This window comes from Periplaneta americana, chromosome 7 (genome assembly GCF_040183065.1).
Source record: "Periplaneta americana isolate PAMFEO1 chromosome 7, P.americana_PAMFEO1_priV1, whole genome shotgun sequence".
NCBI classification, from domain to species: Eukaryota; Metazoa; Arthropoda; class Insecta; order Blattodea; family Blattidae; genus Periplaneta; species Periplaneta americana.
The window spans coordinates 121,561,461-121,578,209 of record NC_091123.1 but is presented as its reverse complement, the minus strand read 5'-3'; the positions used below and the strand labels follow the sequence as shown (position 1 = coordinate 121,578,209).

The window sequence follows — 16,749 nt, the reverse complement described above, 5'->3', positions numbered from 1 at the left end:
CAGTCGGACGTGTAAAGCATCTTAGACTTAGAGCATTGCAGCTAAATGGCCGTATAGGTTCCATGGCTCCCAAGTTCGTTTGTGACGATAAACGAATTGTGATAATGCATTTGTCACTTATACAGAGAAGTAAAGACGTATGATAGGGAAACTGCCTTTTTCTCCCTACTCCGGTAACACACGGGGACATGTTAATTTAAGAATGTAATTTTTTTAGGTATCTTTTAAGTTTTAAAAATTGTATGTCAGTTTTCAATTGCAGAAGTAAAAGGCTACTTTAACTGGAGATTATTCCCACAGCAGGATGAAGACCATTTTGGATATTAATTTCATAAAATTAGTTTTCAGTGCTAAAATCTAAATAACTTTTCAGTCAGAATTACACTTAAATAATAATTTATAATACGGGTAATTAACTTCTCTCAAACCTAGCTTTTAGATATATACTGCCTTCATCATTTGATTAATCTGTTGAGTTTATGTAAAAGTAGAGTTTACAAAAAAGCGTGTATCTCTACCACATATTACTATTTATTTATTTGAAATGTCCATTATTGAAAAAAATATGCTCCTGTACATTATTCTTAAATTGAGTTGCCGATACTATGAACAACGGATCCATACACTTCCACACAAAAGAATTTTGTGCGCTCTATAGATACGGTGAATAGTCAAGTGGTGTGTTCGATGGTATTGCAGAATCAGACTATGTCAGGCATGTCATTCTTCTCACTCCCCTCTCAGACAGTCCCATCCTCAGATTAGACCAATTTCGTCAGTTTAGTCCAACTCGTAACACACCATGTTCGTCAGTTTAGTCTTATCATGTGAGTCAGTTTAGATCCAACATGTGCTTCAGTTTATTTTCAAAATGTGCGTCAGTTTAGTCTCAATAAGTGTTTCAGTTTAGCCCCTTCTTGTGCATCAGTTTAGTCTAAAAATAACGTCAATTTGGTCTTAACATGTGCGTCGGTTTTGTCTCAAATTGTGAATCATTTTATTCCCAATATATGCGTCAGTTAAGTCTCAACATGTGCCTCAGTTTAGGCCTACTCTCAACATGTGCATCAGTTTAGTCTCAATATGTGCGTCAGTTCATATCAACATGTAGCCTACGTCAGTTTAGTCCCATTATGTGTGTGTCAGTTTATTCTCAACACGTACGTCACTTAAGTCTCAACATATGCGTCAGTTTATTCTCAATATGTGCGTCAGTTCAGGTCAACATTTACTTCAGTTTAGTTCCATCATGTGCGTCAGTTTAGTCTCAACATGTGCATCAGTTTAGTGTCAACATGTGCGTCAGTGTAGTGTCAACATGTGCGTCAGTTTAGTCTCAGATGTGCGTCGGTTTAGCCCCATCATGTGCGTCAGTTTAGCCGCAACATGCGCATCAGTTTAGTGTCAACATGTGCGTCAGTTTAGTCTCAATATGTGCGTCAGTTCAGGTCAACATGTAGCCTACGTCAGTTTAGTTTCATCATGTGTGTCAGTTTAGTCTCAATATGTGCGTCAGTTAAGCGTCAACATGTACGTCAGTTTAGTTCCATTATGAGCGACAGTTTAGCTCCAACATGCGCATCAGTTTAGTCTCAACATATGAGTCAGTTTAGTCTCAATAAGTGTGTCAGTTCATATCAACATGTACATCAGTTTAGTTCCATCATGTCACGCACATGTTGGGAATAAACTCTCGTATATGGTTGGACGAAACTGGCGCAATTGATGGGACTAAACTGACGCAGATGATGGGGCTAAATTGACGTACATCATGGGATTAAACTGATGCAGATGCAGGAACTAAACTGACGCACATCATGGGTTCAAGCTGACGCACATTCTGGGACAAAACTGATGCACATGATGGGACTAAACTGGTGCACATGATGGGCCTAAATTGAAACGCATGATGGGACTAATCTAACTAATATGATGGCACTAAACTGACACTAATTAACGCAGATGCGACTTAACTGACCGATACCGGTGTCGTCTGGGATGGGACTGTTTGAGACAGAATGACACGTTTGTCACCGTCGGATTCTCGAGTACAATCCAAGTCATTACTCCATTAATCACCGCACCTATAGATCGCGCAGCTGTCCATTTTGTGCTTAATTGCATGGCTTCGTTGTTCATAGTATCGGCTAGTTAAATTAAGAATGATGTGCAAAACCGTGTATACTTTTTTTAAGTAACAGATAATTTAAAATGCGGATGTACGTATATCTTTTTATTCTGTACTGTTACATAAACTCAATAAATGAATCAAATGATGCAGACAATATCTACCTAAACAACGAGGTTTCAGAGAAAATAATTACCGGTGTTATAAATTATTATTTAAATGCACGCCCGACTGAAAAGTGTTTAGATTTTAGTACTAGAAACTAATCTTTTGAAGTTAATATCCAAAAAAGGCTTCATCCTCCTGTAAGAATAATATTTCTTACAATAGTCTTTTATAACTGCAATCGAAAACCGACACTATCAAACTTTGAAGGCTTAGAAGACACTATAGAAATTAAGTTGTGAAATTAACCTAGTCACATGTGTTACCGGAATAGGATAAAAAAGAACAATTTCCCTCTCAAAAGATTTTACTTTTCTGTATAAAAGCGACTGAATAATCACAAATGGTTTACTGTCACAAACAAAAAAAAAAAAAAATTAAAGGTCAGAGAACTTGTACAAGGCACCATCATTTAGCTCTAAACCTATAAGATGATTTACACGATGGAATGAGTGTTCATATTAGGGCAATGCTTTCATTTTACGGAACTACTGCTTAGATGAGAAGTAAGAAATATAGCCTACTTTAGAAACTAAACAACTTATACATTTTAATGCCGACACCACTTTAAAATATCAATTTCGTACATGGGAAAATAGTATTATGTATTATGACAAAACGGTAACAAATTTTGGGAGAAAGAAATTTTCACAGAAGTTTCAACAGAAACATAAGAAAGAATTTGAACAATTTTTGGGGTGAGTCAGTCAGGATGTTGATTCTGACCTGGCTGGTTTTTGTAGAGAGGCAAGTATTTAAAGCATACACAGATCTTTCTAAGTGAAGCCAACCTTCCCCAACCTAGAAACACATATTTGTGACTAATTCTGAAGAGAGATGCAGCTAACGACTTGAAATGTTTGCTACATATTATTTTACAATGTAGTGAGGTCTTGGCTTGGCTTTTACGTGGGCACGGTTTCTCCCATTTTGCGCTTTTATACGCGATGAATGTCCAAGTGCGACAGGTAGCCTGGGTTGCTTTCGTGAATCTGACGCTGACATGTGGGCCAATCTACCTTTCCTCTGTTAGAGCCAGGTCTCGTCCTCATGCGCGTAACAAGATGAGCCCCAGTAGCCCGGAGCCTCAAGTCCTTGCTACATCAGCACCGGAGGCCAGTACAACCCCTCAGAATTCACGCCAACCTATTTTTAATATCGCGAATGATGAATGAAATGAGAGAGGAAGTGGAGAGTGTTGGTGGATTGATAAAAAGAAACCAGTGTACTCCGAGAGATACTCCCTGGAATGACTCCTATGTCCATCACGATTTGGCTGGGAAGCGAACGCGAGCCTGGACGGAAGATCAGCACTCAAGCATTCTAGGTACAGACGGGTGCTGATCCATGTAGTGAGATTAATATATTTTTCAAAAAGTAATCACAACCGGAAGGCTTGCAGCACAGCATAAGCCTTACTGAGTATGACCTCATCATTTCTGGTGTGATTGTTGAAGTCGTTACGACCGCATTCTTTTAAAAACTTGATTCACTGCATGGTGACATTTCATCGATTCATCTACGGCATCCACGTCGACCGGAGTCTCGCTGTTGTCTGCAGCATCCTTATATCGATGCCATCTTTCGCATATCATGTAATGCGTCCTGCTGCATCCGATATTGACTTGAAAATGGCATCACCGTGCCATCTGTCCACAGCGGTGAACTACCTATTATTTTCAATAATTACATTTTTATGAGAAAGATAATGGTGGAAAATATAATATTTTAGCTCCAAGCAATTTGATTCAGTCCAAAATATTCTCATAAAAGATTTCAGAGCCGTACTTCAGTAACTTCTGAGACAATTGGGAATTTTCTTACAAAAATATTCCGTAATTCGCTATAAAATTTTTAGACTCCGTAAACCATAACAAGATGGATACTTTAGAAATTCTGTAAAATTAAATAATAATGCTTCCTTGTGACTTCATCGTCAGTCTATGAAGCATAGGCTGAAGATTTTTTAAACACATGCAAATGGTATATATTTTACATATCAGGGTGAGAGATGCCCCTTTCTAATTATTTATATTTGAAGTATTTTGAGTTGAGTTTTTTTAATATCTATGATTTACTACATAATTTACTTTTAGTTCTCACATAAAATATATCAATTTGAGTACTTGCACCATGCTACACCATCTCCTATAGGCCCTAAGCTGAATGTCCGTTGAGTGTTTACATTGCTGGCGACAGCCACAAATATGTTCTCCCAAAAGGATGACAGGTTAAAATTGCCATGTAGTCGCTAGACTTAACTCTTCTAAATATTTTGTTCATCCGTTCAGTATTCCTTGTTTGTCTATTATCTCATTTCCAAGTTCGTCCTCCACCAACCACATGTATTTTCTGTTCTTATTTGTGAAGTCTAAAGATTTTACTCCGCGATACATTAAATCATAACTTCCTTTTCTCCCTAGATCCTCTATTTCTTCTTATTTTTCTTTCAACCAGTCTTCTTTCGCTTTATCAGTTTCTCTTCTCAATTCGTTGTTTAGTGCCTGTAGTTTTTCTACCTTCTTCTGTGTTGATATCTTTCTATTTTCTCCTTTGCTGCATCTTCTGCAACATTTTCCCTGTGACCCCACGATTAATTCTCACAATTTCGCTGTATGCTATTGTTTTTGTTCTCATGTGTGGATTTTAATGCAGCGATTTTCTCTTCAAAAGTTGTTCAAATGTTCTTTTTTTTCTCTTCGTTTTTGCATGTTACATTTCTAGGCACCTGTCTTCCTCTTATCTTCGTCAGACGAATATCAGCTTCGCCTATCTCCAGCGTATGATCTGAGTTAATATCTGCTCATGGTTGAGTCTTTGCATTTGTAAGTAATTTCGGAATCTATCCAGTACCAGTATATAGCCTCTCTGATATCTGCTTCCTTCCCTTGGCATGATCATGTGTATCTTCTTCGTTTATGTTGTTGGAATAATGTACTTCCAACAATCATTTCATTTATTTTACAGAAATTCTCCCAAGATTCTCCGTTATCATTTTCTTTTTCCAACCACAGTTTCCAACTGCTCTTCCTTCTTGTTCTTGTCCTCCTACAACTGCGTTACAATCGCCCACTAGGATTACATTTTTGTATGCTCCCTTTTCCTTCTCAAACATATATTCTACATTGTGATAACTTTGTTCCGCTTCCTTATCTGCTAATTAATTATGTGACAAATAAACGTTAACTAGCATTAAATCCATTTTCTTGCTTTGTAGCCTTACTATTATCATCCGGTCATCTACATAAGGCATTGATATGACTTTATCTTTCACACGTAGAACACCATGACATCTTTTGTTCTCACCATTTGAATAAAACAACCTAAATTCATCACTAACCACTATTTTCCCAACCCACTTCAGATAATCCCATCACATCCACTCTGTGTTTTCCCACTTATTCCTTCAAGTTTCCAACATTCCTGCTTGCAGAAGAGTCCTTACATTCCACGTTCCAATCCTCAATCTTCTTTTCTTCTGTAAGTTGGGGTTGGTTCATAATGTGTCCCTCCTCAGCATCACTCTCCCGGACATCCGAATGGGGGATAGTTTGTTTTCGGAATCTTTACCATGGAAACACCATGCCATGTTTGCAGTTTCATTGGCAAAGATTAATGAGGTAGTTTCCGTTGCTTTCCGCACACCACGCCCTCTTTCGTATCTTAATAGATCACAAGGGGGCCAGGGTGGAGGTGAGGAGTATCGATCTGACTAATCAGGCCCTTCGGACTTCACCGAATTCACCGTAAGGGTTATATATCAGTTCTATCAGGGTTTTTGACCAGATCAGTTATATGCTATATCCTTCTCTAATTAACTCAGCGATACTTGTCGCTTTTAATGTTCAACACTGCAATGTTCTACTTGTATCTTAAACGCTAGGGTAAAGCTCTTTCTAAACTTCTTTCTCTCTGCAGGAGCTCTCCTACATTCTTCAGTCCTCTTTCACTTAATATTTCTGAATGTCCTCATTTAATACTCGTACATAATTTTCAATTCTAAATAGTCTGGGGATGTCTTCCGGGAGCATTACGGTTTCTGATTATTTAGTATCCCAGTAGTTAATGAGGTTTCGGCGGTCCGTAATTCGTGTAATTCTTAAATCAAGCGAGTCAGTTTAGTTCCATCATGTGCGATAGTTTAGTCCCACAATGTGGGTCAGTTTAGTCTCATTTCACATACTTACTGCAGTACTTTTATTCTACCACATAAAAGCCACCGGCGTAGCTCGATCGGTTAAAGCGCTTGCCTTCCGATCCAGAGTTGCGCTCGGGCGCGGGTTCGATTTCCGCTTGGGCTGCTTACCTGGTTGGGTTTTTCCGAGGTTTTCCCCAACCGTAAGGCAAATGCCAGGTAACCTATGGCGAATCCTCGGCCTCATCTCGCAAATATCATCTCGCTATCACCAATTCCATCGACGCTAAATAATCTCGTAGTTGATACAGCGTCGTTAAATAACTAAGTAAAAAACATAAAGTCTACCACATAAATCTATCGAATGCTATACATTAGTATTCGTGCATCTCAACAATCATTGAATGGATTTCCGTTTTCATCCACAGAGATATTTGTACATTTCCAGGTATCAATACACAACTGTTGTGCTCTCAGTATGGAGTGAAGCAAAAATTCTTGGGGTGCGATTTCCATAATGGACAAAGTCAGTACGGTACCGTAAGTTGTCTAACCTGGGATTTGATCAGATATATCAATAAAGTTCAGTAGAAAGTAAGTTCTTAAAACTATTTTACGAACTTCCACTCATGCAGACTGAGGAAGTGGGCACAAAGCTCACAGCTCTTTCCGATTAAACATTGGAAACTTACCTAAATCCCACAGCAAATTTTTCTGCCCATATGGTCACAATATACATGTAGTGTATATCGCACAGCAAAGAACTGTGAATCCTTTTCCTCTAAATAAAATAGATTAGCAACAATCGTTCGCTTAAAATAATTATATGTTTCGTCGACTTTTTGAAAGACATGCCGAGTGAAATATATATGCCCTACAGCTGAGAAGGGGCCCTGGAACCCGTAGAAAGAAAGCCTTAGGAAAATACAAAATTTGAAAGTAAAATGTTGCAAACAATACACAGAAAACATCGCGCATGCAGTTCATAAAAACTGTGTCATATACATTTTGGCTCACTTAAATATGAATGCAATAATAACAGAGTTGACTAAAGAAAACTTTTAGAAGAAACAATGTTTTTTAGAGATGACACAACAAAACTTCACGTAGTGTACTCTTAATAACTCTAAGGAGCTGCAGTAATTAGGCTGAATGGTACAAAACTCAGACAGTCGGTAGGATTAAAATGTATTGGATTAAATCGACGCACAATATGAGACTAAACTGACGCACATGGTGGGAACCGGGTGGGACTAAACTCACACTAATTAAAGCAGAAGCGACTAAACTGACCGAAACCGGTCTCGTATGGGTATGGGACCTGCTGCACATATTATGGCTAATACAGAATGACTCTTCTCTAATCGTCGGATTCTCAAAACCATACAAGTCACTCTCCACTTATGGCCACATTTATAGGGCGCACAGCAGGCCATTGTGACATAAGTAAAACAGTACACGTTGAACATAAAAAATTAAATGTATCGCTGAGTTAATTAGAGAAGGATGTAACATATGAGCTAAAGTAAATTCCATGAGACACAAGACACGTTTTGAATAAGCTGCACACGTTGCAAGAGGAAAATCAAACAGTAGATAACTTAAAAGGAAATATTTAAGAAAACAAAATTAGCATGAAGTCCTACTTAAATAAATAAGCAAATGAGAAACAGATTCAGATATATTGAAGAGAAGAAGGTAGAAATAGTGGTTCTGGAAATAAAAAGAAAAAGCTTGTGGGCTAACACGAGAAAAATCCTCTTCATCATCTGCTGTGTCCAGCACAGATTTCATCGAGATCAGGCAGAGAATCGCACAGGGTTCGCCTGGATGTAAGCCCATTGAGCTAGCGCACATATATATAAACGCGGCGCACACTACACGAGTCCATTTACATTACCTTCTCCTTTTTTCTGTGTGAAGTATTGAATTGTATGTAGTGAAAAAATCACTTCTAAAAATTTCGACACAAACGTGATATGTTTGGATATATAAGAATATTGTTAAACTATTGCATGTAGATCCAAGCCTGAACGGAATGAGCGCTGGTTCGAGCCGTATCAAAATTTCGACTTGTCTATGGGACCAGTGTCCACCCTGGATTGTGATGAATTTGGGAGCTATGATACATAGCTAAATTAGATTCCGCGCGCCAGCTACAACGACTGAGGGGATCATCGAGCTACCACAGTGCCCCATACTGTGAACATATTCGCTCAAAATCACAGGACGCCGTCATGCATATTTGAAGAGCGGAAAGTGAAGGTCACCATCTCTCACACGGTCATCGTTTTCACTTAGTTCCACTGAGTAATTTTTGTTTTTAATTTGTATAAACTGTGTCCTCCTGGCCGTTTCGCGAAGCTTTGTGAATTACTCTAGTTCAATTATTGTGTCAGCGAAAAGCCTAAATTTGCATTTAAATCATTTTTTAACAATAGGTACTCTTTCCATAAATCTAAGAATACCTCAATCGGCGATACTCCGTTTCTGACCATTTTATTTACAAAATTTTAATCATTAACTTGCTCAACAGTTTTCAGATTTGTATTATAAAAATAAGTATTTCAGTTGCATGTTTTTCTCTTCAATATTTCTAATACAACAAGTAGATTTGAGTTTGTTGATAATAAGCCTACAACTGCGAGTGCCTAATATCGAATTAATTGATTTCTTAGGGCCGTATCCATAGACATTCTTAGAGCGGGATCTATGGATGGTCAGCGAACTAACGTCTTTCGTATTCAAAAACCATTGTTACCGATATGATATGATATGATATGAATCCTGTACAAGTAATCAGTCGATAGCTGGGGCTAGTTTCGCACATTCGTAGCGGTGGCTAGCGAAATGTCTATGAATAGCACTCTAGAGGTTCAGCTATTGGGAAAGGAAACGCAATTTTAACCAAGCTCTTCTTATTTTTCACCAAATTTCTCGCCATATCAACAAATTTTCTATATGGATATTTCCTCTTTTTCTTCACCAATTAATCTCGCTGCTACATACTACTCATCAGAACGTTGCCGCAACTACATATAATTTGGACGCCTCTACTATAATCTCCCCATCAAGTAAGTAGGTCCTTACCCGCATCGAAATGCAGTGGAAGTTTGTCGGTATCATACTATAGACCTACTTACATTTTTCTGTATAGTTATTATTATTATTATTGTTATTATTATTATTATTATTATTATTATTATTATTATTATTATCATCATCATTATCATCATCATCATCATCACTTTAGTGAAACTGAACACCAGGACTAAGAAGATTTTTCTTCAGATATCCAACTAACAAATTCCAAAATCATACTAGCTGATAACACTAAAGTTATCTCACTAACTATCCGAATGTTGAAATTGGAATACCCATTCCTCTCTACACTAATCCACTGCGTGCATTGCCATCAGGAGATCTGGAATTGCTATGATATTATGATAGATTTGAGATATGGCGTGTAGTAACGGATATTACTGAGAAAAATCAAACCTGAAACAATTGGCACCACGAGTATCACTATCGATTTATCAATTAAACTTCCTAAATTGATCGGTAGTCGAACTTCAAACGTATGAGTGACAGGCAGAAGGTCTAGTATACGCAGAAATCGCTTCGACTTGTACACCATTTGGTAGGATATCGTTAAAATATACATTCCTATACTGGAACCACAAAACTTATATAGAAAAACACCATTAGGATATAATTTTTCTTTAACGTACTTCTAAATTCTGAAAAAACTACTTGTCACTCAAAATATTCCACGTGATTAAGTCAAAGAGAATTGCAATATTATAAAATATATTTGAGGCAAAAACTCGATAATGAAAGTATATAGACATCAGAGAATTTATCCTCCTTCAACACAGAATGGGCTGTTATGTTAATGCATAATGTTGCATAATTTTATTATACAGGAATACTAAATTATCAGAATAGATTCAAAATAACTTAAAAGTTATTAGATTTCGGTTATGCACAAAAATAAAAGCATTGTTACATTTAGAGAAAAATATTGAGGTTATTTCTTTACCTTGTAGATGTAATTCAAATGCCTTTACTGCATCTGCAATATAAAGACCAATTTTACCATTAAGTTACATTTATGTAGAGAGGAAAAGACGATGGAAGAGTGCTAGTGACTGCATCATACATAGTGTAGAAATCAATGGTACATGGAGAATAACTTGCTAGGTCCTGAGTAAAAGGAACACTGCAGGGTCGCTAATCCAAATACTTTCTCAGTCATTTCCTCAATTCTTCAATTACTCATCAATAAAATTACTTGTTTATATACGTCCACAGCCGCTTCCTCATTCATAGTCTTTCTCACCAAATATGTTATTCCGCTAATATTCTCTTAGCCGCTTCCTCATTCATTATTTTCCTAAACAACTATCTTCCTCGGCTAAGTTATCTCATATTCGGCTACTCATTCATCCTCTTACACATCTAAAAAAATCTTACTCGACTAAGTAATCTCACACTTACTTTCTTATTAATTCTCTTCTTGCCCACCCAATGACTTTTTTATGTATTTATTTGTATTGTCATCAACATTTATACCAGTTATGGTGTACCACCACATTCCTGCGACCCAATGACTTACTGAGCTAAATATTCACTCACTCACTCACTCACTCACTCACTCACTCACTCACTCACTCACTCACTCACTCACTCACTCACTCACTCACTCACTCACTCACTCTCTCGTTCTTGACAATAGAGAAGTTTGGGATATTGTTTAACGACTATATAGCATTTTTCACATGTCACCCTTAGGGACGGACAAATTTGTAGCTGTCGCCAGTAGTTTAAACACTCAGCGGACATTCAGCTGATTGAAAATGATGTAGTATGGGTGTAGGTACTTAAATTAATATGTTTTATGTTAGGCCTAAAATCAGAGTATGGAGTAAATCATAAATGTTAAAAAACTGAACACAAAATAACTTCAAACATAATAACTTAGAAAAGAACCTCTCCCATCCAGATATGTAAAAAGTATATCTTTTTATGTGTTTAAAAAAGTCTTCATGCTTTACTTCATAGACCGGCGAAAATATCCAAAGGAAACATTTACTCGTACTATTTAATTTTACAGTATTTCTAAAGTATCCATGTTGTTGTTATGGTTTACGGAATCTAATTTTTTTTTGTAGCGAATTACGGAAAATTTTTAAACAAAATTCCCCATTGTCTCAGAGATTATTCAAGCTACAGCTTTGAAATATTTTGTGAGAGTATCTTGGACTGAATAAAATTGCTGGGAGCCAAAAAATTTAAGTTTTCACCTGTATCGTCCTCATAAAAATAAAATAATTGAAAATAAATAACAGGTAATTCTCCGTTGTGGCACCATATTGTATCATGGAATCCACGGTGCTTTCATCCTGAAGTCTATATGGGATTAAGTGATTTACGAACAGATGGCTTCGATTTAAGGAGGCTGCGGACAACAGGGAGACACCAATAGACGTGAATGTCGTGGATGTAACTATAAAATGTCACCAAACAGTGGTTCATGTCCTAAGGACTCAACAATCATATCACAAATGACAAGGTGAAACTGAATGATCCTCGGGCTGCGGTGCAAGCCTTCCGGTTCTCATCACATATAATGATAGTGGTAATAGTAATACTTACTTACTTACAAATAGCTTTTAAGGAACCCGAAGGTTCATTGCCGCCCACACATAAGCCCGCCATCGGTCCCTATCCTGTGCAAGATTAATCCAATCTCTATCATCATATCCAACCTCCCTCAAATCCATTTTAATATTATCCTCCCATCTACGTCTCGGCCTCCCTAAAGGTCTTTTTCCCTCCGGTCTCCCAACTAATACTCTATATGCATTTCTGGATTCGCCCATACGTGCTACATGCTCTGCCCATCTCAAACGTCTGGATTTAATGTTCCTAATTATGTCAGGTGAAGAATACAATGCGTGCAGTTCTGCGTTGTGTAACTTTCTCCATTCTCCTGTAACTTCATTCCGCTTAGCCCCAAATATTTTCCTAAGCACCTTATTCTCAAACACCCTTAACCTATGTTCCTCTCTCAGAGAGACAGTCCAAGTTTCACAACCATACAGAAGAACCGGTAATATAACTGTTTTATAAATTCTAATTTTGAGATTTTTGGACAGCAGACTGGATGATAACAACTTCTCAACCAAATAATAACACTCATTTCCCATAATTATTCTGCGTTTAATTTCCTCCCGAGTGTAATTTATATTTGTTACTGTTGCTCCAAGATATTTGAATTCTTCCACCCATTCGAAGGATAAATCTTCATTTTTTATATTTCCATTTCGTACAATATTCTGGTCACGAGACATAGTCATATACTCTGTTTTTCGGGATTTACTTCCAAACCGATCGCTTTACTTGCTTCAAGTAAAATTTCCGTGTTTTCCCTAATCGTTTGTGTATTTTCTCCTAACTTATTCACGTCATCCGCATAGACAAGAAGCTGATGTAACCCGTTCAATTCCAAACCCTGTCTGTTATCCTGAACTTTCCTAATGGCATATTCTAAAGCAAAGTTAAAAAGCAAAGGTGATAGTACATCTCCCTGCTTTAGCCCACAGTGAATTGGAAAAGCATCAGATAGAAACTAACCTATACGGACTCTGCTGTATGTTTCATTGAGACACATTTTAATTAATCGAACTAGTTTCTTGGGAATACCAAATTCAATAAGAATATCATATAATAGTTCCCTCTTAACCGAGTCATATGCCTTTTTGAAATCTATGAATAACTGATATACTGTACCCTTATACTCCTATTTTTTCTCCATTATCTGTCGAATACAAAAAATCTGATCAATAGTCGATCTATTACGCCTAAAACCGCACTGATGATCCCCAATAATTTCATCTACGTACGGAGTTAATCTTCTCTATAGAATATTGGACAAAATTTTGTACGACGTCGACAAAACTGATATTCCTCGAAAGTTACCACAGTTAGTTTTGTCCCCATTTTTAAAAATAGGTACAATTATGGACTCCTTCCATTGTTCTGGTACAATTTCCTTTTCCGAAATAGCAAGTACAAGTTTATAAAGTTCGCTATATAATGCACTTCCACCCTCTTGTATTAATTCTGCTGGAATTTGATCGATACCTGGAGACTTGTACTTTTTCAGATTTTCTATTGCAATTTCGACTTCTGAAAGCGTGAGTTCGGGTATAAATGGCCCAGCAGTTTGTATTTGAATTTCGTCCCGATCATTTCTATTTGGCCTATGTACATTTAGTAGATGCGCAAAATAATTTTTCCATCTGTTTAGGATTGATGGAGAATCTGCAAGCAAGTCACCATTCTCATCCTTGATCACGTTTACCCTTGGCTAATATCCGTTCTTAAATTCCTTTATACCCCTATGTAAATCTCTAATGATTTTAATCTTGCTATTTGTTTCTTCCTCATTCAGTTTTTCCTCCAAGTAATCTCTCTTTTTATTCCTAAGTGTACGACTTGCTTCCCGTCTTTCATTGAAATAATTATCTCTCTTCTCCTCAACTGGATCCTGTAAGAATTTCAATTTTCCCTGTTTCCTTTTTTTCTACTACCATGCAACAATCTTCATCAAACTACGGTTTCTTTTTCTTAGTTTCATAATATCCTATGCTCTGCTCAGCTACAATTTTGATACTATCTCTGATATTTTCCCACACGCTATTAACATCTAATTCTTTCTCAACTTCGTCGGAACTTTCTAAAGTGGCAAACCTATTCGAAATTTCTACCTCATAATTTTGCTTAGCTTCCTCGTCCTTTAATTTCAAAATATTGAATTTAGTAATATTAACTTGTTGATCTACTCGCTTGGCTACTGATAATCTTTCTCTTAATTCTCCAATCACCAAATAATGGTCAGAATTACAGTCTGCACCCCTGAAAGTTCGAATATCTATTATACTAGTACGTCTCCGTTTATCTATCAAGATGTGATCTATTTGGTTGTGTGTCTATGGGGGAATGTTGTACTTTTGACAATTAAATTTTTCGACGTGGCAAAGTTGACTAATCTAACTTCATTGTCACTACTAGTTGCGTGTAGGCTCTGTTTTCCAATAGTTGGTCTAAAAATATCCTCCCGTCCTACTTTAGCATTGAAATCCCCCAATAAAATTTCCATGTGATATCTAGGTAACTGATCAAAAGTATGTTCCAATTCCTCATAGAAGCACAACACCAAATAGATCAAATCTTGATAGATAAACGGAGAAATACTAGTATAGTAGATATATGGTCGTGTTTCCCTTCTGTAGGGGCGTGAGCATTTATAACTATGATGTCGCACCATTTACCCATAAGTACTAAATATGATAACCTGTCACTGATAAATTAGACCTTTTTACTGCTGATTTTATTCTTTTATGAACAAAGAATCCTGTCCTAATTGGTGATTATTGTTTCCTTCCCCATAATACAACTAGTAATCTCCTATTTGTGATATGCCGTTCCCATCTAACCTATCCTCTTGTACTACCACGAAGTCTATTCTATATCTAGCTAGTTTTTTTGCTACTAATGTTAACCCTCCTGTTCTGTAAAGACTAGTTAGGGGAGCCGAGGGCAAAGTGGAAGGGGAGGGCAAAGTGGAAAATCGTTGTTATGCTCTTACAACAACAGAAAGCAGCACTATTCAGTATAATAGTCAAAGCGTATAGTGGTATGTATGTTTCTATTTAGCCGCACAGCGCTAGTATCTATCGCTGTACATGGTGGAATTGTGATTAGAATGAAACGAGCTGCAAGAAATTATTTGTTTATGATAAGTAATCTGTAGGCATCAGCCATATATATAACATCTGATTTTATTATTAATGTTTAAAGCACAGTTACAAGTGTTGGGAAGAAGTTGTGATGGCTAATTTTTTTTTTCTAAAAATTCATTTGGCGAGATACAACCGCATCTAACCTGCAACCCACGTGGAGGGCAACCTGGAAACTGAAAGAGTGAACTTTTCACTTTGCCCATGTAGTTTGGAATTCACTCATAGAGTCTGGATTTCCTCCTAATATGCAATTGCAAGATAGTTAATGCATTTGGCTTATAGTTTACGTTTTTTTCCTGTTCTACGGAGGAGGAACCCGAAGGCTTACACTGCTACCTGAGGCTTATTGTACTTACCACTCTTATTCTGTGAATGATTGGGTAGCCGAACGGCCGTATTGTACAAGTACAGCACACTGCACCATGAACTGAACCCGGGATATGGTATCAATAATGATGATATCATTGATATATGAATTAATGATGGCGAAAGTTACCCAGCAATCCTGCTTCAATTGGTGCTCCGAGTCTGGCTGGATCAATGCAGATAATTTTTTTGCACTGGTTGAAACTTTTGCAGAAATTGTCAGACCTAACAAAGAAAAGCCGTGTTGTTGGTTCTTGACGATCATACTTCTCACCAGTCATTGCAAGCTCTTGAATTCTCTTCAGAAATTGGTATCATAATCTTGTCGGTTCCTTCACACACAACACACAAGCTGCAGTCTGTCGATGTTGCAGTTCACAAGCCATTCAAGACGAATTTTGAAGTTGCAGTAGACAAATTCCAGAAGAACTATTACAGCTTAGTAGTTCCATTGATAAGCTATTCTTTGCGAAGATAGGTCTCCCAATGAAGCAGGAGAATACACAGATAGATGCTTTTCAACCCAGTAAAGTGTGGAACATCGAATGTGCAGCCTCATGTGACACCAGAAGATATTGCTCCACTCCCCAAAGTAAGCCTAGCCGTACTGCTTCAGACTGGTGAAAAAAACCGAAAACGACGTTGTCAGAAAACTGAAATACTGACATTTCCATTTAAGAAGGCAGTCCGCGAGAAGCAGATGGAAAACTGGCGGCAAAGGAGTGAAAACGAAGGCCGGTAAGACGATGCCGCCAGTAAACTAAACCACACGCCTAGGTAGCAAGATGTTTTCTGTTTGGGCTGTGGAGAGCAATATTCTGACCCACCATCGGAAGACTAGATCATGTGCTGTAAATGCAAAGACTGGACTCATTAACTTTGTGCTGATATTAATCTCCAGACTCCCCAGTTCACAAAGTGCAGTCGTAGAGAGCGGTCGTGTGGTAAACAGTGTCTATAAGTAGGTTAGCGTGTGGAAGAAGTTATGGGTGACGATCTAGTTTCCTACAGAGCGCGGATCGGAGGCTATAATGCAGGGCATTACCACAGGCATACAAAATGTGAAAATGCTGTAGTGATAGATAGTTTCAATATATTTCTGACCGCGGCTGTTTTATCAATCCTCTTAATTATTGGAAATGTGG

General features: G+C 37.5%; 1 protein-coding gene across 9 annotated transcripts in view; it reads right to left on the bottom strand.

The window, feature by feature from the left end:
* LOC138703412 (uncharacterized) overlaps positions 1–16,749 on the bottom strand; it is a 250,547-nt gene that overhangs the window by 101,867 nt on the left and 131,931 nt on the right. For 6 of the 9 annotated variants that reach the window (XM_069831241.1, XM_069831245.1, XM_069831242.1 and 3 more), the window contains one exon: positions 10,471–10,503. The exons of the other annotated variants lie outside the window; for them this stretch is intronic. In XM_069831241.1, coding sequence (XP_069687342.1) covers positions 10,471–10,503 — 33 coding nt within the window. The remainder of the gene's footprint in view (positions 1–10,470; positions 10,504–16,749) is intronic. 9 annotated transcript variants of the gene reach the window in all.